General features: G+C 39.4%; 1 protein-coding gene across 3 annotated transcripts in view; it reads right to left on the reverse strand.

Annotated features, from left to right (window-relative positions):
* hpo (serine/threonine-protein kinase hippo) overlaps positions 1–27,277 on the reverse strand; it is a 329,614-nt gene that overhangs the window by 162,768 nt on the left and 139,569 nt on the right. Inside the window, exon 1 of one of the 3 annotated variants that reach the window (XM_081755381.1) lies at positions 13,968–13,994. The exons of the other annotated variants lie outside the window; for them this stretch is intronic. Coding sequence (XP_081611507.1) covers positions 13,968–13,978 — 11 coding nt within the window. The 5' untranslated portion in view covers positions 13,979–13,994. Of the gene's footprint in view, positions 1–13,967; positions 13,995–27,277 lie in introns of those variants that run through there. 3 annotated transcript variants of the gene reach the window in all.

Genomic DNA, 27,277 nt, shown 5'->3' on the forward strand with positions numbered 1-27,277 from the left:
AAAAACTATGGCAATCGTTTGTGCTACGTTTGTGCCGGAATGTACCGCAAAAATTTTCGGTTGTACCACTTCCGGTACGAAGTTATAAGGGTTTAAAAGTGGGGGCTGGAGAAACGGCAGCCCCCCACCTAAAAATTTCAAAACAAAACCTATGGCAATCGTTTTGCTACGTTTGTGCCGGAATGTACCGCAAACATTTTCGTTTGTACCACTTCCGGTATGAAGTTATAAGGTTTTAAAATGGGGGGGCTGGAGAAACGGCAGCCTCAAAACTTGGAATTTCGAAACAAAAACTATGGCAATCGTTTGTGCTACGTTTGTGCCGGATTGTACCGCAAAAATTTTCGGTTGTACCACTTCCGGTACGAAGTTATAAGGGTTTCAAAGTGGGGGGGCTGGAGAAACAGCAGCCTCCAACTTTGAATTTCGAAACAAAACCTACGCCAATCGTGTGTGCTACGTTTGTGCCGGAATGTACCGCAAACATTTTCGTTTGTACCACTTCCGGTACGTAGTTATAAGGGTTTTAAAGTGGGGGGGGGGCTGGAGAAACGGCAGCCTCCAACGTTGGAATTTCGAAACAAAACCTATGCCAATCGTGTGTGCTACGTTTGTGCCGGAATGTACCGCAAAAATTTTCGTTTGTTCCACTTCCGGTACGAAGTTATATGAGTTTTCAAGAGGGGCTGTGGTAACGGCAGCCCCGCACCCAGTAATTTCGAAATGAAACCTATACCCACTCTTTACACTACTTTTGAACAGGAACGTTTCGCTAAACTCTTTTCTGTACCACTTCCGGTATAAAGATACGAGAGTTCAAGCTACGGGGCTGCCGTTTTGATGCCCCCTCGGAATTTCGAAACGAGACCTATGCAAATCGTTTAACAACATTTGTGTCGAAATGTATCCCAAACATTTTTGTATGTATCACTTCCAGTACAAAAGTATGACAGTTTTAACTAGGGGGCTGCCGTTTCCAGAACCCCCCATCTTGGAATTTCGAGATAAGACTATGTCAATCGTTTGTGGTACGTTTTTACCGGAATGTACCGCCCAAAAAATTACATGCCTGAAGTTGGCCCCCCACCTCTCCCAAATCACACCAAACGTTGCACATCGTTAATGCATCGTTAGTGCACGTTAGTGCATTTAGAACTAACGTTAGTGCTATCAGCGTTTATGAGATATTGAAGATTTTGGTTTGGGACCTACTTCATATGAAGTTAGCCCCCCACCCATCTTTATGCAGACAGATTTTCACTAAACTTAGCGCATCGTTAGTGCATCCTTAGTGCACTTAAACACACTAAGCACTACCGTAAGTGCTACCATATTTTGGGATTATTCAAGATTTTCGGTGGGGGGGCCAACTTCAGAAATATCAGATTCTATACAAATAGAGGTAGAAACATGAAGTTAACGGCAATCGTTAGAGCGTGATTAGTGCACTTAAATGCACTAAGCACTAACGTTAGTGTTACCACATTTTGAAATTTATTCAAAATTTTTGGTGGGGGGCAACTTCAGAAATATCAAATTCCATACAAAGTGTCAGTATTTTCAGGAATCAGTAACAAATGCACTAATTACTTTGTTAGTGCTTGAAGAGGGCGCAAATTCACGCTGACCACCAAAGATATTTTACTTGTAGCGCCTACACTAATTAAGCACTAACGTTAGGGGTTGGTGCACGAAGAAGCACTAACGATGCACTAAGGATTGTACTGGAAATGATCATTAGTGCTTTTTAATTTGGCAGAAATTTGACACAGTGAAAAACTCCCCTTAAATTTCTTATGTGAGTTTCCTGAGATGTAACTGGCCATAACTACACCAATAGTGAAGCACTAACGAAAACAGCTCTAATTTTTTCGTTATTGGTTGAAGTGGGGCGCCAAGTTCATGAAAGCTTCCAAAGGTTTTTTTACTTGTAGGACCTACATTAATGAAGAACTAACGTTAGGTGTTAATGCACTAAGAAACACTAACAATTTCAGTAGAAGAGGTCATTAGTGCTTTTGATTTTGGCGGAAATTTGACGCAATGAAAAATTCCACATGAATCTCTTATGGGATTTTTGTGGCATATAATTGGCCATATCTACATCAATAGTTAAGCATTAACGGAACTATGAGTGTTTTGCAGAAGCGCTAACGATACATTAACGAATGGACTTATTTTTCGTTACTGCTTGAAGTGGGAACCAAGTTCACGCTGGCCCGCAAAGGTTTCTTACTTGTAGCACCTACACTAATGAAGCACGAAACTTAGGTGTTGGTGCACTAGGAAGCACTAATAGTACAAGGAAAGAAAACTTTCGAATTTATCGTGAACTTAGCCCCCACTACAAGCACTAACGAAAAAGTTAGTTTTATACGTTAGTGCATTGTTAGTACTTCTAGAAGATACAAGTAGTTTCGTTAGTGTTTCACCATTAGTGTAGAAATGGCCAATTATATGTCTCAAAACTCCCATAAGAAACACATGGGGAATTATTCATTGTATCAAATTCCTATCTCATTCAAAAGCACTAATTACCTCTGTTAGTGCAATTGTTAGTGCATCGTAATTGCTTCTTAGAGCACAAACACCTAACGTTAGTGCTTCATTAGTGTAGGTGTTACAAGTAAAAAAACCTGAGAAGTCAGCGTGAATTTCGCACCGACACTTTAAGCACTAACGGAAAAAATAGTCCAATTCTTTAGTGCTTCTATAAAGCACTAACAATTTCGTTAGTGCTTCACTATTAGTGTAGTTATGGCCAATTACATATCACGAGACTCACAAGAAATTTAGGCAAATTTTTCATTGAATCAAATTTCCGCCAAATTCAAAATCACTAATGATCTCTTCTAGAGCGATCGTTAGTGCATTGTTAGTGCTTCTTAGCGCATCTACACCTAAGGTTAGTGCTTCATTAGTAAATGTGCTACAATTAAAATACCTTTTGAGGCCAGAGTGAACTTAGCGCCCCCACTTCAAGCACTAACTAAAACTTAGTGCCATTCGTTAGTGCATTGGTAGTGCTTCTGGAAAACACTAACAATTTAGTTAGAACTTCAATATTAGTTTACTTATGGTCAATTACATGTAACGAAACACATAATAAATTTATGGGAAATTTTTCATTGCGTCAAATTTCCGTCAAATTCAAGAGTACTAATGATCTATTCTAGTGCAATCGTTAGTGCATCGTTAGTGCTTCTAGAAAACACTAACAGTTTCGTTTGTCCTTCAATATTAGTGTAGTTATGGACAATTACATGTCACTAAACTCCTATAAGACATTTATTGGGAATTTTTAATTGCATCAAATTTCCGTCATATTCAAAAGCACTAATGATATCTTCTAGTGCAATTGTTAGTGGTTCTTAGTGCACCAACCCCTAACGTTAGAACTTCATTAGTGTAGGTGCTACAGGTACAATATCTTTGGAGGGCACGGTGAACTTGCGTCAACTTCAAGCACTAACAAAAAATTAATGCCATTCATTAGTGCATCGTTAGTGCTTCTAGAAAGCACTAAATGTTTGTATGAAATTTGATATTTCTTAAGTTGGTCCCACCAGAAATCTTGAATAAATCCCAAAATATGGTAATGCTAACCTTAATGCTTAGTGCATTTAAGTGAACTAACGATGCAATAACGATTGTTTTTAACTGCATGTTTCTACCTCTATTTGTATAGAATTTGATATTTCTGAAGTTGGCCCCCATCTAAAATCTTGAATAAATCCCAAAATATTGTAGCACTAAAGTCAGTGTTTAATATTTTAAGTGCACTAACGATTCCCGTTAACTCAATGTTTCTATCTCTATTTGTATTGAATTTGATGTTTCTGAAGTTTGCCCCCCACTTTAAAACTATTATAAATTCGTACCGGAAGTGGTACAAACGAAAATTTTTGCGGTACACTCCGGCACAAACTTAGCACAAACGATTGGCATAGGTTTTCTTTCAAAATACCAAGGTTGGAGGCTGCCGTCTGTCCAGCCCCCCCACCCCCACTTTAAATGACTTATAACTTCGTACCGGAAGTGGTACAAACGAAATTTTTTGCGGTATATTCCGGCACAAACGTAGCACAAACGATTGGCATAGGTTTTGTTTCGAAATTCCAAGGTAGGGGGTTGCCGTTTCTCCAGTCCCCCACTTTAAAACCCTTATAACTTCGTACCGGAAGTGGTGCAAACGAAAATTTTTGCGGTACATTCCAGCACAAACGTAGCACAAACGATTGCCATAGGTTTTGTTTCGAAATTCCAAGTTTGGAGGCTGCCGTTTCTCCAGCCCCCCACTTTGAAACCCTTATAACTTCGTACCGGAAGTGATACAAACGAAAATTTTTGTCCGGCACAAACGATTGGCATAGTTTTTGTTTCGAAATTCCAAGTTTGGAGGCTGCCGTTTCTCCAGCCCCCCACTTTAAAACCTTATAACTTCATACCGGAAGTGGTACAAACGAAAATTTTTGCGGTACATTCCGGCACAAACGTAGCACAAACGATTGGCATACCTTTTGTTTTGAAATTCCTAGGTTGGAGGCTGCCGTTTCCCTAGCCCCCCACTTCAAAACCCTTTTAACTTCGTGCCGGAAGTGGTACAGACAAAAATTTTTGCGGTACATTCCGGCACAAACCTAGCACAAACGATTGGCATAGGTTTTGTTTCGAAATTCCAAGTTTGGAGGCTGCCGCTTCTCCAGCCCCCCCACTTTAAAACCCTTATAACTTCGTACCGGAAGTGGTACAAACGAAAATTTTTGCGGTACATTCCGGCACAAACGTAGCACAAACGATTGGCATACCTTTTGTTTCGAAATTCCAAGTTTTGAGGCTTCCGTTTCTCCAGCCCCCCACTTTGAAACCCTTATAACTTCGTACCGGAAGTGGTACAAACGAAAATTTTTGCGGTACATTCCGGCACAAACGTAGCACAAACGATTGGAATAGGTTTTGTTTTGAAATTCCTAGGTGGGGGCTGCCATTTCCCCAGCCCCTCACTTCAAAACCCTTACAACTGCGTACCGGAAGTGGTACAAACGAAAATTTTTGCGGTACATTACGGCACAAACGTAGCACAAATGATTGCCATAGGTTTTGTTTCGAAATTCCAAGGTTCCGTTTCTCCAGCCCCCTCACTTTGAAACCCTTACAACTTCGTACCGGAAGTGGTACAACCGAAAATTTTTGCGGTACATTCCAGCACAAACGTAGCACAAACGATTGCCATAGGTTTTGTTTCGAAATTCCAAGTTTGGAGGCTGCCGTTTCTCCAGCCCCCCCACTTTAAAACCCTTATAACTTCGTACCGGAAGTGGTACAAACGAAAATTTTTGCGGTACATTCCGGCACAAACGTAGCACAAATGATTGGCATAGGTTTTGTTTTGAAATTCCTAGGTGGGGGGGCTGCCGTTTCCCCAGCCCCCCACTTTAAAACCTTTATAACTTCGTACCGGAAGTGGTACAAACGAAAATTTTTGCGGTACATTCCGGCACAAACGATTGGCATAGGTTTTTTGTCGACACTCCAAGGTGGGGGGGCTGGCGAAATGCACCTAATAAACTGGATAACTGGCAAACTCAATGGTTAAACAGGCAAATTGGCCCTCATTTGGCTAAACACCCACTGGTGGACCAAAAGAAAAACAGAAAACAAAAAAAACACTGGTGGCCCAAAATTTTTTTTGTGGGCACAAGCGCATAGTCCTCTTTGCAGTGTTTTGAAGGTGAAATTTCTGCCTCCTTACGGGGCTTTCGGATCCAGGTCTGGAACCAGTTCTTAAGATCCGGTTCTGGAACCGGTTCTTAAGATCCGGTTCTGGAACCGGGTTTTCGGATCCAGGTCTGGAACCGGTTCCTAAGATCAGGTTCTGGAACCGGGTTTTCGGATCCAGGTCCGGAACCGGTTCTGAAAACCAGATCTCCAAGAACCGGTTCCTCGCGGAACCGTAACTTTGTGGCCATCCCTAGTAATGACGCAGAAATTCCAACAATTGGGATCAATTCTGCAGGAAATACAGGAATAGAAGATGTAAACAGCAGAATTGACAGCGATTGGACCAAATGGAGAGATGCGGCAGGAGTATTGTGTGACTGTAGGGTAGTAATACACCAAGTTCACAAAACAGTAATGCGATCTGCCTTATTATATGAGGCGGAATATTGGACAATGAAGGAGGAGGATCAGAAGTTGCTTGTTGTGAAGATGAAAATGCTGCGGTAGATGTGTGGAGTGACGCGAAAAGACAAAATTAAGAATGAACAGATCCGGAAAAAAGTAAAGATGTGAGTAGTAATAGAAAAACTGCAAGAAAGTAGACTGAGCTGGTTTGGGTTTGTAAGATGATCTTTGGAATACATAACTCACTGAGTAGATGCTATAGAAATGAGAGCGAAACGAGCCTGAGCCTGGCCAAAGAAGAAGTGGGGAGATTGTGTTGTGGTGTCACAGTGGATATGACACAAGACATAGGTGGAGGACGCTGATCCGAAAAACCGACGTCAGCTAACTGGGAGAAAGACTTAGAACAAGAAGAAAAAGAAGATGCATAAGCAGCTGGCAATGCCGACCACCTAATACATTTCTGCAGTTTAGCTGAATTGAGTGTGTATTACTGTTTCGTTCCTTTTGTATTTCCGAAGTTTTCTTGAGCTGAGTCGATTTTTGAGTTTAACGTCCCTTTCAGCAGCGAGGTTATATGAAACGGGACCTACTCATTAACGTGGAATCCGAACCATATGAGATCACGCCGGGAAACGAGCCCGGGTCTCCCACGCCAAAGGCGCGTACGCTAACCGCTTAGGCAGGTTCGATTCCCGGTGGGGGCACTCGGTCGAAACAGTGTAAAAAGTTTTTTCAGGTCAGTCATCCTGAATGGGGTTTTCCTCATTCACACCAGGTAAATGCTGGGATGGTACCTAACATGTAAGTTCCACGCAGCTTCCTTCCTTCCCTTTCCCCGGATAGTGTGCTCGCCGAGGATATTATCCTTCAAACGTGACGGGCTAACATGGCCATAGATGCCGCAAGCCCAGAAATTTAAATCCTAACCGCTTAGTCACGAAGCAGCTCCCGAAGTTTTCTTGTCTCCATTCTTTCCGTTACTATTTATTATTATTATTACAGTAGAGCGTCGATTATCCTAAGTAATTGGGGGACATGGGTGTTCGGAAAACTGGTTTGTTCGGATAATCGAACTGTACATGTTTATTTCCCATGCGCGGAGCGGCACGCCTCAACTCTAACTCTAAGCTGGCGCAGCTGTTGCTGTGAACAGCTTTGATACTGCCGCTACTTCTACAGCCAGTGCCAAACCGACAGAAGTGTGCTGATTGTTGAAACACAGCGACTGGCGGCTTGGCCGGTCAGCAGCGCCTTATGAAGGCCTCATTAGAAGCAATGTTCCGCCAGCGGTGGCTCAGTGCGGCGACTACTATGGGAAACATGGTTTGGGAGTGAGGGGGATGATGGACGGTAGGGTGGGAGAGTAACAGGTGCGAGCGAGTACACAGTTCGGTTAAGCGGTCGTTCGGTTGACCGACGTTCGGATAATCGACGCTCTACTGTATTATTATTATTATTATTATTTACACTGTTTTGGAGTGCCTAACTTCCTTTATTAAGTAAAATATAAAATGTAAGAAATCTGTATTTCCGTCTAAATAGCTATAATCAAATACAATATAGGAAACTTGAATATTCAATTTCCGCTGGGTATTTTTGTCTCCTTTTTCTTGTTATCTCTCTCTCTCTCTCTCACTCTCTCTTTGATTGTATCTTATTGTAATCTACTAATACATGTAAATTATATTATATTACAGCATTGTGTATTTCCACAGTCTATTAAATGAATGTTATGGAAATTGGAAGTTAAAGTGACTGTCCCTTTTCATCATCATAGTGTACATAAGACACGGTCTACGTGGAATATGAACTCTGGTGCACATGAAATGAAATGTGCTAGTCATCAGCCACTGAAGGACCGAAGAGTTTTTATACAAATTTCGTACTTCCTCCGAGAAACAAACCCGGGACCACACACATGCAATGTGGATCAAAACTGATGAAAGCTTACACGTGAATCGCATGGACGCAAATTTTAATGAAAAACCGTGTGAACAGAAATGCGTAAGCAAAAATCCTTGCAACACTTCACTCAAACAAATAAACAGAGAATGATGTTGAAGAGTAAAGGGTGATAGAAATATGCTTTACAATACGTTCAATGAATCCGATATGCCTTGAACAAAAACACAAGCATATCCATCTTTCTTCTCGTCACAAGGACAAAAGTCCATATGGGGAATAAATTTACACGTGCAGTAGACGCAAGCGAAGCCACGAAGAGTGCTCTATATTTTCACCAACAGTTCTAGTCACTATGTTCTTGAAATGCTTAGTTTCGGTTCATTACATTTATACAGTAGCTGCGAAGATATGGTAGCGGTTATACGTTGCTATTTCGAAATATTCTCTGCCTCTTCTTCATACGAGGGAATAGAATACCATATCTGTCGGAAGAGGTAGATTGTTTGTTCCCTCCCGGAAGTGTGTTTTTTCTCGTTCATTTGTTTGTTCGAGGAAGTTGACAACCAAAGAGATGAATGATATAGACAAAGATCCCCATTGTCCCTTGTTTCGTCCCGAGGCTCCGTGAAATAATGGAACTGCCGGTGTGGCTTCAAGATAATATGTATTTTTAAATGTCCTTTTGTCTTCTGCATATAGACGATGCCCTTATGCTGTTAGGTTTAATCGCTTCCTCTGTTCCTACGGGTTTGTTCCTCTCTCTCTCTCTTCAAACGTATACTATTATCGTAACTAGGCTGGATGGTTTATTTGCATTCAGTGGTGGCTCTTGAGAAAACTGATATCGGTGAAAATTTTTATCGCTACACGCTAAGGAAAGGACACTTCACACAACTTTAAAGCTCGGTTGCCACTTTACAAGAATCTTGTAGCAGTCATTAAAAAATCTTGTAACCCGATCTTTCTATTTACTGTTTACACATTACAACTTTCTGAAAGCAAGAAAAATATCTCCACCCATGCAGCACTGCACTCTAGTGGACAAATAGTGAATCAACTCATTAAAAACGTGTATTTTGGCGCACTTCTCCTCCCCGTCCAAAAGGAACGTTTTTCCAGAAGCGGCGATTTTTTTTTTTTTTTTTTTTTTTTTTAATGTCAGCGGGAGGGTGATAGCAGGTAGCAAGCAAGACGGCCCAGAAAGTTGCACATGGTTTGACTCCTTGCAAGATGAGAAAATGTTGTATGTCCCTTTCAAGACTATGTTCACATGAAGAAATATTGTAGATATGTAAGACTTTTTTTTTTATGACAGCTACAAGATCCTTGTAAAGTGACAACCCAGCTTAAGAAGCAGTGTACAACATACGTTCAATTTTACAGGAAGGATACCGATTGAGAGTGTCTGCCACACTCTTCATGAGCACCTACTGGGAGGTGACCTTGAAAGAAGAGATTTACATTTATGGCCGGTCCGTATTCCCAATGCATCAATAATGCATCTACATGGTGTTTACAAGGGGTTTCAAAAGAAATCAACTGTAGATGATCCTTTATTGCTAGCTCCTTTTGTTATAGCCTCCCAGCGAGTAGAGGACTTCCATCACACGCACCTCCCCCTTAGGGAACATAGCCCCAACTTCCCGAATACCACAGTATAGCTACAGCCAGAGATGGAGTGGGTCAAGATTTGTGACTCAATGGGTCGTGTGTAAAGAGGACATGACCTACTGCTACCCACCGTGCCCCATTCTGCCCAGTGCATTGTAGACGATTAATTATCATTAAACTTCGGATGTTCAGAAAATATAAGGGACACTGTAGTCTAAGCATCTTCTGAACGCAGTTGAATTTGTCTACGATTTACTTTTAAGGCCTCAATTTTTCTTCCTTCACTTACCTGATGAGTAAATCTTACGTTTGGGTGAATCGAGTTGCTCCCAGAGACACAAGTGATAGAATAGTACTAAGTGTGCTCAATATGTCAGGAAAGTTTTAGATGCAAAGTTCAAAGGGTTTAGGGGATGCAGCCACTAGAAGGTGTGACGACTTGTTGATATCAGTAGTTAAGACATCAGTCATTACAAACCATTAAAAAAAAATCCAAGCTAACAACCGGAAAAATATAACAGGCCCTACAGTGCGAAGGTCGAAAATCACTGACAGATTTGTTATTGTGCAACGTAATCCGATAGGCCTTTGCGGAATTTGTGGATGAGTGGCAGGTTCTTGCTGTTTTGTTTTGGTCATGGTTTTCACATTTTCTGATCACTGACCTTGACGACCCGAGCAATACAAACAATAAAACAGTTTTTACGCTGAAATACTATATTTCTTCGTGATTGTACCTCATTTTTGATCTTTCTTCGGGTTTTCGCTGTGCCATTGCCACCCAATTCCGCGGATAATCGGGGCTTTACTGTAATGTAAGTTTTTATTCCCCCTTCCTTTTTGCATTCGCCTTACAGATATTTTAATCGCACCAACTTTAAAACTCAACCAAAAGGACTTGAAATCTCATACTTTGAAATCACAGCATCTTATAATTGTGTTACACCGTTAATACATTTTATTTAACAATTGGTGAAAAGGAATAAATAATTCCTAGTTCCTGTCTTAATCTATGTAATGCCTTGTTACGGTATTCTTAGGTAAAGTGCCTAACTGTGCCAGCGATAAGTCAGCAATTGGGCTATAATCATGCTTATTTGCTTATTGTAGCGATTTTTACTAGAGTATCTAGAGTCCAAAATATATTCGTGTTGTTTCAATGATGTGGAAAAAAAAAAAGATAAGAAAAAAACACTACAAATATTTTTCATCACACGATATTTCCAAGCAATCAATCATCGCGGTGCACAGTTAATCACGTGGCTGTAATCCATCAAACTTATCAAATACAAAGACAATTAAGTGTTAATGTTCTCTTTCGCTCTTTAAACAAATTATAAAGCCATGCATACGCTTTGAAGAAGTTTCACACAAGACATGTACTGCCCAAGCCTACACTAAATGAACGCTTTACTTTCATTCTTGGATGAGAAAGGAACACATGTATTTTGTAGGTTCGTGAGAAAAGTGTTAAAGAAAAGATTTAACGAAACATTTTTGTGAAGAGGGACGTTATGTAAGCACAAAAACATGGACTCTAATTCTATTAGTTATAAATTCAGAGGCTTGTTGCTACAGGAATGAATATCTCTGTAATCTCCATTTTATAAATATATATAAGTCTTCAATGCGAAAGACCCGGGTTTTCTGTTCTACTAGCAGTACAGAGCGAACAAATGTGATGTTAGAACACAAAATAAGTGTACCTCTAGCTATAGCGTATTACTTTGTATTATTTCAACATCAAGAGCATCGTTTTCCGAGCATATGTAACTAGTAACTGGCAATGAGAATTTATATTGGTTTTTATTGTTTGCTATCAGCAAAACTTCACACAGTATATTTGGCATTTGTATCAAGTAACAAATAACGTACTGTGTGTTCTGTAATCGGAAACGGGAAAAGTTTTGTAAGCCTGAATTGTTTGACATTTACACGAGTAGCAGTGCTGCCATCTGCTGTTCTTACGTTCAATAATACGTTGTTCGTTACCTATTGTTGTTCGTTACTTGGCGTTATTGTACAAGTTCCTGGCATATAACAACAGATGGCAGCACCGCTATTCTTGTAATTGTCCAACAATTCATACGCTTACAAAACTATTTTCGTGAGCGTGTTATTCGTTACTTTGTATAAATGCCACTCTGCCTAAAGCTTTCAACCAAATGATAGCAAAGAACAAAAAAACAATAGAAATTCTCACTCCCAGTTACTAGTTATTTATGATATGGTCGGAAAACGATGTCCTTGGGTTGACAAGTAACACGCTATAGTGGTAGTCATCTCGTGTTAACACATCTTTTTTTTCTGTGTACGCTCTGTTTTATCTGATGGTACGATTATGGATATGGTATTTTCAGGCTGTAATGAACTTCGTATATTGCCTACCAAAGGGAATTGCAGCTGATGCAGAATATTAGGCTAACCTTTCATCTGCTTCACGGCGATAAATGCTTATCGAACAAATACATGGAAAACTTAATAAACCAGTCATTGTTGAAACATGACAATTCACGACCACATACTAGAGATGGCCAGAACCGGTTTTCGGGTCTGAACGGATCCGGTTCTAGAAGATCCGGAACCGGTTTTTCGGATTCAGATCTGGAACCGGTTTTTCGGACCCAGGTCTGGAACCGGTTCTGAAAACCAATCTCCAAAAACCGGTTCCGCTGGAACCGAAACTTTGTGACCATCCCTACGGTAAACCCACGCTGCTGGCAGGCTGTGAACAGTATGCTAGATGAATTGGTGAAAGCGACAGGCAGGCGCCCAGGCGGCGGCCGCTTGTCTCATTTGGCTAAATAAACTGGGTAACTGGCAAACTCATTGGCTAAACAGGCAAACTGGCCAACTCATTTGGCTAAACACCCACTGGTGGACCAAATTTTTTTCTGGGGGCACAAGCGGGTCTGGGCGGAGAGGGCACAAGCGCATGGTCCTTTTGCAGTGTTTTGAAGGTGAACTTTGTGCCTCCTTTACGGGTCTTTGGGGTCTTTCAAATCCAGGTCTAGAACCGGTTCTAAGATCCGGTTCTGGAACCGGGTTTTCAAATCCAGATCTGGAACCGGTTCCTAAGATCCGGTTCTGGAACCGGGTTTTCAAATCCAGATCTGGAACCGGTTCCTAGGATCCGGTTCTGGAACCGGGTTTTCGGATCCAGGTCTGGAACCGGTTCTGAAAACCGGATATCCGAGAACCGGTTCCTCGTTGAACCGGAACTTTGTGGCCATCCCTACCACATGCTGCTCGCTGAACAAAGTACGTTTTAAGGCAGAGGTGTGCAACTTTGAACAGTGGGCGGGTCAATCACAGAGCACTAAATGGCGTCGCGGGCCTCACTGTAGGTATATCATTTTTACGACAATTGAATATTATAGTATTAAATGATGGAACATGTTCCATCGTAATTTACATCACAATAACACAAAACAACTGTTATACTGGTAACCAAAATATCTGCTCACTAAAGAGGAGCAGAATAATGTATTTAGCACTTTGTCGGTACATCTAGCAATTCTTATACCGAGGAAAATTTTCCCCAAGTACCTGCGCTTGCCAAGTGCTTGTCTTCAGGGCGCTACCACGTTTCGCATTCTGTGATCGATGGGAAATTTCCAGTTCATTCTTAACAGGTTTTGTAAAAAAGAAAAATTATAATAATTATTGTTTTCAATAACTGACCAGAGGGCTGGAAGACAGGGTTGGGCGGGCCGCATATGGCCCGCGGGCCGGCTGTTGCACACGGCTGTTTTAAGGAAAAGTCATGGCCGATTATTGCTCCAACGTGAAAATATTTCTCCTTAAACATCTTTTTTCAAAAAAAAGAAAATTCAATTGACCACTATTGTAACATGATAATGTAAAGTCACATACGTACTCGCTGAACGAAACATACTGTATTTTAAAAGATCTGTGCTTGATATTCTCTCATATTCATCTTATTTGTGTGATCTAGCTCCCAATCGATAATAATCTCTTTCCCAAAACTGACTGAAGTGTAAAGTCAGAACTTAAAAACGACATGAAACGTGCTGTAAGAATAATGCAAAAACGTTTTTTGAATATAGTCTTAAAAGTTTTGGCTTGTTAAAAGTTTTCATTTGGGCTGGAAGAAACACATATGGTAAAAAAAAAAAAAAAAAAAAAAAAGGAAAAAATAAAGGAAAAAAATACACTGAAAACTACAGATGAAAGTTAATAAAATTAAAAACTTACATTCCCAAAACTCTGGAAATATCAAGTGTATCTACAAACACGACTTCAACATATCTCATGGAAAAGCAGCTATAATAGATAAAGAAGATTCTATGAATACTTACGCTTTTGTCATTCTCAACAGAAATATCTAGGAACTTCAGCACTCACCTGCAAAAAAGAAAACAATACAGTAAGTTACTGTAATTTACAAATACAACAGTAATTTGCACCATTAGCGGAGGCTGGATACGAGACAATTCATTATGTAATGGAATGAAGCTTTTTCCGCGGCTTTTTTTCCTACGATTTATTTTTTAATATTTACGTTTTAGTGGAGAGTAAACAGTATGTTTAACATTTCTTTTCCCAACACGAAATAACATTTTATTACTACATTCTGAAGAGAAAATCCTAAATAATAATAATAATAATAATAATAATAATAATAATAATAATAATAATAATAATAATAATAACAATAACAATAACAATAATAAAAATTTAAGAATCCAAGAAAATCGTAATCTGATAAGGAAGAAAAAATGTAAATCAGTGGATGCAATGGAATTTCTAGATCCAACTAATTATTTATATCACTATTAGCAATAACTATTTTCAAACTGAATTTCGAGGAACAAAATTATTGTTTAAAAATTTATGAATAAACAAATTTCAATTTAACTATAACGTTTATTAAGCTTGCTAAAATTCGAGAGCAAGAACGTTTGAAACGCTGTGCGTGGGTCTCTTATTTCAACAATCTTGGCACAAGGCGCCCATCAGGAGGGGGGCAAGGTGGGACACTCGCTCCCCTAGAGGAAATTGTACTTCGAAACATCGAAACCCCCCCCCCAAAAATTTAGAATAGTTACATCAAGATTTGAAACTATAATTGAAATGTCGCTTATACTTGCCCCCCCTTGGAAACCACAACATGGGCGCCCCTGTCTTGCCACGATGTAACAGTAAAAGAAAGAAGGAGCTCTATAAATAACGGTGTTAAACTAACATCATATTCAGAACAACTGTTTACGGTTTTAATTTTGTAAACGGAACACTCTGAATCTTAGCATAAAATGGTTTTAGAACGGAGAACAAAATGTAACCAAGGTTTTATAACAAAACAAAAATTGTCTTGTATTTGTTTCTTAGTTTGCCAATTGAATTTAGGCGATCACTAAAATACATGTATATCAACATGCGTAACTTCCAGATACGTGATAAAATCTTTAGGCAACCAAAGCGACACTCGAAATATGTGGGTTGCATAACTTGCACTTGCATGTCACAACTACAATGCCAGTTTGACAACTAACCTCTGGACTGAATATAACTGAAAACATGACTCACAAGTACTGGATGTTGTCAACGCGCAGGGTGCCCCCCTATTTGGCGAGCTCGAATTCCCTGACTTTTCCAAGTTTTTTCAGGTCACGAGTTAAAATCTTTCAGGTATATATATAATTAAAAAAAGCAACTATAGTTTTCCTGACCAAAGAATTCTTCGTCTACTATGCATGTACAGTCAGCGACAAAAGTTCTTTCGGTTTGGTAATATTAATTTGGAAATAACAGTGGCATGGCTGGAACGTCCAGAAAATTATATTCATTTTAATTTACTCAAACTGTACTCAAATTGTCTTTCCATTCTGAATTTATTTACGGAACTAATTTCACCACAGGGAAATAACTTTTGCCGATGACTGCAGATGTATACAGTGTGTAAAAGATGCAGAAATTTTGTAAAATAAATCAATTATTTTATAAAATATCCCCTACCAAATAGTCGGGTAAGGGAAATGGGCTCTGAAAAGTAAAAATCCGCACTTAAAAATTCCCTGACTTTTCCAGTTTTTTTTTTTTTTTTTTTTTTTTTTTTTTTTTTTTTTTTTTTTAGCTTTTCATGAAATTCCCTAATTTTTCCACAACTCTTTATGAGTAAGCTGAATTCCCTTATTTATTCAGGTTTCACAGTCGGTGGGAACCCTAATTAACTTTCTGATTAACTGTAGACTCTACTACAGGAAAACAAAAGTGGTACACTCATGTTCAAAATGATTGTCGCATATTTATAACTGTCTTTTTGTAAGAATGTAATTTGTAAATGATTTTGCAGGGTACTTTTAATACTGATACTATGTGTATAATCGAGAAATGTATATTTGTGGTAAATTTCATAGGAAAAGAGTTGAGTTGAGTTGATTTTGAGTTTAACGTCCTGTTCAGCAGCGAGGCTATATGAGACGTGGACCTACTGATTAACGTGGAATCCGAGCCACATGAGCTCCCGCCGGGAATCGAACCCGGGTCTCCCACGCCATAGGCGCGTACGCTAACCGCTTAGCCACGGAGGAGCTCTTTCGTAGGAAAAGAATTATAAATACGAAAATTAGAATGAGTAAAACAAAATGTTGCTAAATGAACAAGAAAATTTTATTTTCGTTTTATTATTATTATTTACTGCTCTTTTGACATGAAATTTACCACATACATGTCTTTGCCGATTATACACATACTAACATTATAACAAATACCGGGCGAATTCTTTATCAAATAATATTCCTACAACAACATATTTATAGGCATATGACAATAATTTTGGACATGAGTGTACCTGAACAAGAAAGTCATTAAAAGTCAAAAATGCGAAAATTTCGTTTTCATTTTTTCAAAAAATCCGGCTTTATATGTGTTCTAATTCGAACAATATATTTGGAAAGAAACTGCTCGCAGTACGTACTCTCTTAAATGGGGTGCCATCTAGCGAGCGGTTTTCGACTTTAAAATCACCTTACGATGGAAGAGATGAAGACATATTCCTGTCTGTTGCAGTTACCGATCTAAGGGATAAATGTGAAAGCAAAACAGAAGCGTAAAAAACAAATCCAACCACCCTTGACATCATGCTACAAATAACAACCCTTTTCTCTATGACTATTAATAACCCTTTTTGGCATATTGCTTTTCAAAAATACTTAGCAACCATGACTAATCCACATACTTTGACAAAACTCGTTCATCTTCGTCAACCTGCCACGCCATTCCTTGGTAAAGATTTGTCTACACACAAAAATGAGCAAACACAACCAAATGGAAATATCAACAAATACATATATAACACAAACTCGTGGCTGTAAAATTAGGTACAGAACAAACAAGAGATCTAGAGGAAAACGCTTTTAAAGATCTCAACTAAGACCGAGTTTTGATGGATAGACATGCATTTCCTATCTTTTTAAACACAAAATTGAAAAAGACAACTCAAATAAGAAACCCAATTAAGACTGCTACGAAGGGAAATAACATTTGCAGTTTTAATACTGACATAAGAATGTGGAACCTACTCGTGGAACGATAAAATCGTATCAAAAAATATTTTGCTACTTTTAGCCACTTTTTGCCCTATGGGAACCTAATATGAAAGTAGTAGTTCTTGGTTCTACATCTACAACTTCTGGTTTTGATAGAGAGAGAATGCTAGTGAATATATTTTATAAAAATCTTGCTGCGTATAACCGTTTTTGGTCCACGCAGTTCCAATATTGATACGATGACACAAAGTGGACTGACACGAGCTAACGATCACCCAATTAAACGAAATACATTAGACTCTCTCTTATCAGGCCATTCCTTGCAAAGAGGGTTGCCGGATTATTGAGAATGTATGAAACTTAGGTAAACACACACATGTATATTAGATGGAAGAAGTCTACTGCCACACTTTACCCACCACTGTGACGAGCTGCGGCCGTTTGGCCTAAGTTTTGGACTTGCATCCAATTCATGCATCTAGTCCGTAGTTCCTCAATGGTGGAAGATTAGTGCACCGTCAAGGTGTGTCTCTCAACCTTGATTTGCAATTGCTACGTAATCCTTTTTTTTTTTTTTCTCTAAGGGAGTGGTACGCCGACTGTGCGGTACATCGAAGTCCTGAGTGCCCATAGTTATCTACTGGTGGAGGCGGCTTTGCTACCGAGTCAAAGCCTCACGCCCGAGCGCTGTAAGGCAAGTTCACCTCTCACCCATGCTCACCGTTGCCCAGATTCCTGGGATAAGCTCGCATAGACTACCGAACCCCATGGTTTGACCACTGCCTGCTAGAGAACGGCCAATGCTGGGAATCCTAGGCATATCCGAGGGGGCTTGTTCATTCCCGGCTCTGAAAACCTATATCATTTAATAGCACCGCTTTCCGTGTAGAGATACAAGGTACACGTTGAAATACTCCCATATCTAGTCACCATTTCAGTTTGATGTCAGCAGAGCTTCCTCCTTTCTACTGGAATAGGAAACCTTTACCCAGATACCTCGGATCGACACCTTTCCTCAGTCACCGATCAGTCTCCCTCCAGGCAGTAAACTAGAATTTCCCTCTCGGTAGGATCGTCCAAGTAATACAGGACCGGGACCTCCTATAATTACGGCACAAATACATCGTACATTGCCAGAGCCAATGACGTATCTATCTTTCCAGACTTGGCCATTTGGAATTGATAGTTTCCCTGGTAGGTTTGTCCAAGCAATACGGGACTTCCTCTCTTTTACGTGTTGAGGTACCACGAACACGTTGAGGTACTCAGTATCTTCTCCCGGACTCAATGGTACGTGTAAGTAACCATTTGGTAGAAAGATCATAGCCACTGCTTTCCCTCAAAAGTTACATATATTGTCATAAAAAATAGAAAAATTTAGTCCTTAAATCTGCACGTTGATTATCACTATGTAACATATCACGAAATTTCAGCTGCCGCAATGAAGTTGCTCGACAAAGGTATACTTTATCACGCAACCACTTTACAAACAATAAACGGAAGACACAAGAGTATTGTGTATATTTTTCAGAAGTTACAGTACAAACAAATAACATCGTTAACAGATTGTTGCGACGTTATGCAGCAAAAGCCAGATGTGGGTCCGGATTACTTAGGGGCCACATTACTGAGGGTCGGATTATTTATTTTTTATTAAGTATTCTGCCTTTCAGCAGGTCCTGGGACTAATAAGGATTTTTTTTTCAATTTTAGATTTGGGCCTGGAAATGTTTCTTCCACGTTTCTCGATTCTCAGCTTTCTCTTAATTTCCAATATATTCTTTTAGTTTTAATAATAGATCAGGTTTGTTCCTATTCCTCGCTTTCCTTCCAGTTTTCCTTCTATTGCGGTATAAAGACGACAATTTCTTCGCAAGATGTGTCCAATCCAATTGGCCTTTCTACGACCGATTGTGGCTAGAAGCGTCCTCTTCTCTCCTATCCGTTTAAAAACATCTGAAGTTTCCTACTCTCTCTGTCCATTTTATTCTCTCCATTTTCCTGCAATACTAGGAGAGCCTAATGTACGTTCAATAGACCTACGCTGAATTACTCAGTGTCTCAGAAAAACCAAAAATAACGAGTACTTAACGCACAATCCTATCCGTAATTTCATAGATCAATGTCACTAACGATTACAGATATCCAGATACCATAGTTTTGGGTTACGGGAGTTTTTGTTTTGCGTCCTAATCCAACGCCATAACGCACAATTCTATCCGTAATTTCATAGATCAATGTCACTAACGATCACAGATATCCAGATACCATAGTTTTGGGTTACGGGAGATTTTGTTTTGCGTCCTAATCAAACGCCAAGGTTATGAAGGTCGGGGTCTTCTATTACGTGAGCTTTGAATTACGGCCAGGGATTGAGTCCCGTGCACAGGCCTATCATGCAATACCAACCATCACAAAATACAGCCGTTCCCCCCTACATTATCTCACATCCAAAAGAGCTGATTTAAAACAGTTTTCGTAATGATCACACATGAAAGTTCAGCTTCCTCTGGCTGTTAATCCGAAATGAAGTGAAATCATTCAGTTTAACGTCCTATGATTATGCCCTTGGAAGGATGACTAAGGCAAATGGATGGTGATGGAAGAATTGGAATGAGGAAGTGGGAGTACCCCAAGAAAACACACGGACATGATGTTGTCTACCACAAACTTACTTCGCAGGGGATCGAACCACAGATCCCACACACCAAGAGGTAACCGCTTTACTATTGAGCCCCGTGTCCTCCACACGTGTTAATCCGAATCTGATATTATTCGTTGATAAGCAATTATTTTAGTGCGGTGGACCCACTACATTTTCAAAGCTTTCTTTGGGCGTAACTTGGACTTTATATGGAGTCTGGCGATCCGCTACCTTGAAAGAGCTGGGAATCATCGGGCCTACTACACACACCCTCTAACACTAATGACTGTACGCAGATGAGTAAGAGAAGTTCCTTATCTAATTTGCAGGCGCTAATGTAGTTCAAACATAAACAAAACTCTGACGTGCAGTCCACATAACATACAAGCAACTAAATCAACGTCATAAGACAGGCATGCCAAGTACATAGAACAATAACATATTACTAGACCAGCGTCCAGTGCACAATAGGGAAACGTGTTTCCTCTATCAAGGCGAGCTAAATTATTTACACTTGCTCACTCTCACTAACAGGACATGAGGAAGTCCAAGCACACAACGTGTTTCCATCCGTGTTCCTAGGCAGCAACATAACAGTAAATCCAAAACGAGGTTTATAACAAATAACAAACATATATGAACTTTAGTTTTACCAGTAGTTCTGCCGCATTGCTTGGCACACTGATACTCGAAATATCCCACGAATGTGATAAAATCACGAAACAACATATTTATATATATATTTCTTTATTAGAAAATTCCAGGACATATCACCATGCACATTATTTTGCACTCTCTCTCTCTCTCTTTGGGTTCCCAACGGGTGTAATGGTGCACATATCGTATTCACTGAAGAAATAAAATAAAAAATAAAATTAAATATTTGAGTTTTCCGTCCCACGGTTGTGCCAGCTTGGCTAAAGGAAATGATGATAAGAAATTAAACGGTGGAATGAAGAAAGTGGGAGGAAACGGGAGATCCCGAGGAAACCCATGCACACGGTTTGGCTACCACAAAGTTCATTTGGTGCAAGCTGGAATCGAACCAGGGATCCCATGCACCAGAGGTGAACGCTCTACCACTGAGGAAGAAATAAAAGACTTCTAGTATCACCCTTCCGGGACCAAAAAAAAAAAAAAAAAAGGTTCAAGAACTGTGATATGTGATAAGCAATCATATCAAAAACAATTCCGATCAAAATGACCTTCGAGGAAATCAATTTGGAATTCCCCCCCCCCCCATTATTTCGAAAAACTAACATTTGGAAAATGGTCAAATGGTCTTCCTTACTTTTAATTAGGACGTATGTTAATACTTAAAATAAATATGAATTTGCAAGATGGTGAGATTAAATATAAACTGTCAAACCAGCTTTAATCAAGGTAAACTATAACGGTACGTGACGTTTTGGCGCCGCCGTTTGGGCGCGGACGTTTGGGCCCCGCCGTTTGGACACTGGACGTTTGGGCGCCAGACGTTTGGGCGCGAGTTAAATTAAAAAGTCATTATGTTAGGCGCTGAGTACTAAGTTCGAATCAAGATATCACAAGGTGTCTACTGTAGTGGAAGTTCTTGAATTATACTAGATTTTGTTTTACATACTAGAAATACTGGAATTTGAAAATTCTAAAAACTGAATTAACAATTACATTTTGTAAATTTAAGTTTCAACCAAAGTTAAGTATGCTTTTTATTTGATAACTTTTCAAGCCAAAGGTAAGTAGACCAGACTAGATATGATTGACTGCATTACGTACATAGTGAGCCTATTCCATTAAAAAACTTAAAGCAGGACTTCTACTGTAGTTATGCAATAAGTGTGAATGTCAAACACATTTCTAGTGGCTAAATGACCAATATATGTACACTTAACTATTATTTTTTACTTTGAAATCGTTCTTTTTTTTTTCTTTCGCCACTTTCTTTAGTGCAGATTAAATGCTTACAATGGGACGAAAAAAAAAAGTGTGTTAAGTTTTGATTTTTATATTGGAATGTTAATAAAAAAAAGTGATACCAGAAATACTTACAGTTCCTAAACTCAATGTCTTAGACACCCTGTATTAACACTTTCCCTCAACTCGATTAGGATTTTTAGATTTCTGGGCTCTCAGCATGTAAGGCCATTTAGCCCGTCACGTTTGAGGGGGCACACTATCCGGGGAAAACAAAGGAAGAAAGGATTGGGGAAGGAAGGAAGTGGCCTAGACCTATAAATTAGGTACCACCCCAGCATTTGCCTGGTGTGAATGAGGAAAACCTCATTCAGGGTGGCCGGCCTGAAAGAGCGTGTTACACTTTTTCGACCAAGTGCCCCTACCGGGAATCAAACCCGGGACCGCTCGCATCGAAGGCGAGAGCGTTAGCGACTACGCTACGCGGGGCCACATCTCTCAACTTGAGTGCGTGGAAATCTTTTATTGGTAGTTCTTTATTGGACTTAAGGAAGAGTTTGGCAAACGTAATACGAAATAAAGCAAATTTTAATATTCATAAGTATGTAATTGTTAACTTCTTTAAAAAATACAAAAATTAAATCAATATGTTTTAATTAACATTAAGAAAATTATTAACATTTCGTCTGATTCCTTCATTTCCTAGCTTTCTTATATAATATAAAAATTAGATCAACATTAGATCAGAAGTACAAGAATCGTGAACAAGCGAAAAATCAATCCATGACGAGGTTAGGCAACAAATGCCACAAACGCATTAAACTATTTAATTTAGATGAATAAATAAGATAGAAAATAGATAGATAAATGAGGTTAGATAAAGATAGAAGTGTAGGAAATGTATATATCTTGATTCGCGCTTAGTTTTCAGTGCATAGCTTACTTTATATTTCGTAAATTGTGATTTTTACTATGTACCTCGCGCCCAAATGGTGGCGCCCAAACGTCCTGTCCCGAACTATAACTCGTGTCAGCGTTCAGAGAAGAGATATAGAAGGTTACCTATTTCAGCTCACTTCAAAACAGTCCCTGAAAAATAATCATAACAGGCATTCTACCATTATTAGCTGGTCACTTGCCGCAACTGAGAAGATTCCATGCTCCACGGTCTTCCGATAACCATTTCGTCTTCAACGCTCGATTTTCCTGCTTTGATATCGTCCAAGTGTAACTTTCTTCTCCCCTCCCTCTCCTTCCTGCCACCATGACATCTAAAACGACCCTCATGATACAGTTCCTTCTTAGCCAATGTCCCAACCAGTTTCTCTTCCACTTCTCTATAATTTATAAAACTGATTTTCAACCCCCACCATTTCTAACAACCGCTCATTCATTTTCCACTCGACCCACCTAATTCTCTCCATTCTTCTCCACACCCTCATTTTAGAAGCTTTCAATCGTTTTTCATCATTTTTGCATAATGTAAATGTTTCTGACCCATGTAATAAAATACCCCTCACGAAGCATTTTATGAGACTTTTTCTCAACTCTTTATTGAAGGTTCCACAAAATAGTCTTTTCTTCCTCTTAAAGACTTCTTTTGCCATTCCTACCCTTGCGCTTATTTCATGTTAGAGACCTGCACGGGCCGAATTTTTCCAGCCCGAATGTACGTAGGCCCGGGCCCGATAAATTTTAGAAGTTTCATTTTGTAACATGAATCACGCCAGCAGAAACCTCGGTATTCTCCCCTGCACACTTATTTTGGAGCACAAGACTTCGTCGTTTCACAATAAACTTACATGCTCATGTTGCAGTGTTTTTTTTTTTTTTTTTTTTTTTTGCTGCGGACTGTACATACAGTGTACATTTTACTGTTTTGTTATATACGAAGCTATTTTATTATTTTTATTTTTAACCTTTCGTAAGCCACCACAGAACTACTTCACACGACGAAACGGAGATAACACTAAGTTCCACTATCATTGGGAATCGAATCCGGTAGATCCAGTTGGTAAATAGTTTAGCCTCTACGCTATTGCAGCTCAAAACAATTTTTCTTCTTTAATGTGAAAATCAAGAATGAAGAAAAGAAATGTCTGCTCTAAAGTTTTCAAGGCAATCACTCCTTCACAGGAATGAAAAATTCCATTCCAAACATTAAAAGGCAATAAAAGAAGGTACGGAAAAGGAGATATTAGGTGGCACAAGTAAAACCAAGGCTGGTTGTTACACTTGTGCAACTCCAAAGAATTCAACGATCAGGGCTGGTGAAGAAATGAGTTAGGCGGCGCTGGATCTTTTTATCTCCCCCTCTAGTTCTCCATCGGCATCAGTCTCGCTCATTTCCGCTCCCCACTCGGCAGCATCCCTCTCGACAGAAGACGAGCGGGTTGCAAACCAGGAGACAATTTGTCTTCAGCATTCCTAAACGCTCTGATAACACACTAAGAATTGGGGTGTTACCTCCCAACTACCCGAAGCCACAAACTATTTTCTTTTCCATTGTCTGATATTGTTTTTAAAAGCCAACTTATATTTTTTACAGCGTCAAACTGAGTTACTGACTTACCTTGAGTTTTGATATGGAAGATACTCAATGATACAGCTTTCGCCCCATGTGGAAAAGGTGAATTTGATTAGACAGCAGGTCATTTGAACCGGAGCTGGACGATATCCTATCCGTGAGTTTACTCAAGGTTCTCACCCCTTTTCTCATGCCAGCAATTCTTTCCTGCCATCGTTCCAGTGCTCATTTCAAGTGAACGGTCCAGGGAAAGGAAGGGTTCCCTGGTGGCTATGTGGATAGTGTACAAGCCTTTGCGCTGGACACCCGGGTTCAATTCCCAGTTCATGCAGTTTAGATCTCACGTTAAGCTATAGGTCCATGTCTATAACAAATTGTTTTAATACTAAATTATAATAAATATAACAAACAATAATAATAAATTGTTTTTATTATTATTTTTATATATTAGCGCAATGACAAAATATTTTCATAAAATTTATGATTCAAAGAAATTGTTTAATCAATGTTGCTTCTGTTCCTATTCTATTCTTTAAGTTTCATTTCATTCCATTCCATGCATTCCTTTGTTTAAGTTAAAGAATAAACTATGAAAATAAATCGTTATGTAATATGTTATTGGCAGTAAGAATACTATTATATGAGGCGTGCACGACACGCTCTGCATTGTTTTATATCATAGTTATGACAATCGATTTTATTTAAACAATCTCATAATACCTTTATATTTTATCATTCACTACTTAAATTCCTAGAATACTGAGCGGTTCTACATTCTTTCTAGTTATAGAATGCATACTACGTCATAGAAAACTTAATCAATAATATATTTTAATCAGCTATTAGACATTTTAACCTTTCTAAATAATGTTACATTTAAGAATTTCTTTAAGAAAATGTATGTACGAGTTACTGAAATGTTTTGAATTGAAGCTATAGCATGGGCCGCGGTGGCTCAGTGGTAGAGCGTTCACCTCTGGTGCATAAAGTCCTTCGTTCGATCGCAGCTCGCACCGAGGGAGCTTTGTGGTGGACAAACACCATGTGCGTGGATTTTCTCAGGGTTCTCCCATCTACTCATCATTTCACCATTTCATTCATTTCTTATCATCACCGTCTCCTTTAGCCTAGCCAGCATAAATATAGGACATAAAACTGAAAGATTTCATTTCATTTCCTAAGGCTAATTCATATAGTGTGCTGTTCCCATGTTGTGGTAAACAAAGTTTATCTTTAGACTTTGAAAACTCATTGGGTTTCTTTTTTAATTCACACATTAATTCACACATAGAATACGCTAAGGTCTAAGATAAAAAAAATGTTGTGGTGGACAATATCGTGTCCGTGAGTTTTCTCGGAGTACTCCCGTTTCTTCCCACTTTCTCATTCCACCAATGCTTCCATCATCATTCACTTGTCGTAATCATCGTCTCCTTTAGCCTTAAAGACATATGCGTGGAGCGTTAAACTGAAGGATTTAACTTATTTTTATCTGAGATAAAAGTAGAAAACAAAGAGTCATAAATAATACACACCTTACAAACATGCAGGTCGTTCAAAAACGAGGCCAAGTGAGACAATAGGTTTTACTTTAGAGCAAAATATAATACTTGCTCACGAGATGAGACGAAACGAGACTCAAGTTCTTAGTCTCGCATCGTAAATTTTGTAGGGTCGTCTCGTCTCAATTTTTGGAAAGTTCATCTCGCCCCGTTTTGTAAATATATGTTCAAAATTTATAACCTGATTTTTTATTAATTTCTTCCAAAACTTACTACCTAGTCATATCATAAACACTGACACAAGTTCTGAGGCAGATTGTACATCTGGTTTTCAAGGTCGTGCTGGAGGTCGCCTGTGCAATAGGGTGGAGTGGGCCATTGTCGGTTGATCTGTGATAGAGAAAATGTGTTCGTGAAAATGTAGCTATGTAGTGGGTCAATTACGAAAATTGTGTGGCAGTAATAGCTCATCATAGAGTCAATCAGTCCCGTGATATCCACAAAACTTGAAAAGTTGAACATTAGCAAATCTTTCGTCTATCGGGCCATCAAACGATTCACGGAGATTTGGACAGTTGACGAACGCCCAAAGCATGGCCGCCCACGCAGCGTAAGAGCCAAAAAGTTAATGCAAGCAATGGCGGCGCGTATTCGGAGAAGTCCTGCACGAAAGCAATCGGTGCTTTCTCGTGAGCTGAACATTTCCAAAATTTCAATGTCTCGCGTGTTAAGAAGTGACTTGGGGTTGAAGGCTTACCGGCAAAATGCAGGTCACATTGTCAATGCACGTCTGAAAGAGCAGAGGAGGATGAAAGCAAAACGTGTATTGCAGCGTCACGCAAACAACGGACACAGAAGAACTTTTTTCCATGAATGAAAAGATAATCAACACTGAGGAAGTTTTCAATCGACAAAATGACCAAGTGTATGCTTCAACTTCCCAGGAAGTTTGAAAGAAAACTCCGAAGATCCAGAAAGGTCATCATCCGGCCTCAGTCATGATTTAGTGGGGAATGGCACTACCAAGCTGCATTTTTGTGAAAAAGAAGGTGAAGGTGAAAACGACAGGCAGTGTGTACGAAAATACTGTTTTGAACTCTGTCGTGAAGTCTTTGAGTGACACTTTGTTCATTAACCAACACTGGACTATCTAACAGGATTCAACACCAGCCCAGAAGACACACTCTACCCAGGAATGGCTCAGGAGAAATGTCTCGAACTTCACTGCTCCAGATGATTGGCCTGCTAGCAGCCCTGACCTCAATTCGTTGGAATATAAGTTGTGGTCATTGCTTAAAGGCATGGTATGTAAGAAGAGGCAAGCCAATATTGACAGTCTGAAACGTTCCCCGGTGAAAGCAGTGGCGGAATTCCCTATACAGGCTAAAGATGAGCGGACACAGAGACTTAGTGACTCTGTGAAGGCCAAAGGCGGCCATTTTGGAAAGTAATTGTTGCTATGTTTTCGTTAGATTTGTAAGTAACCTATACAATAAGGATATTAAAGTATCTTTAATACTTTCATAATAATTTACCTTCAATGTTGTGTCAA

Source organism: Thermobia domestica, chromosome 4 (assembly GCF_964235325.1).
Source record: "Thermobia domestica chromosome 4, izTheDome1.hap1.1, whole genome shotgun sequence".
Lineage (NCBI taxonomy): Eukaryota > Metazoa > Arthropoda > Insecta > Zygentoma > Lepismatidae > Thermobia > Thermobia domestica.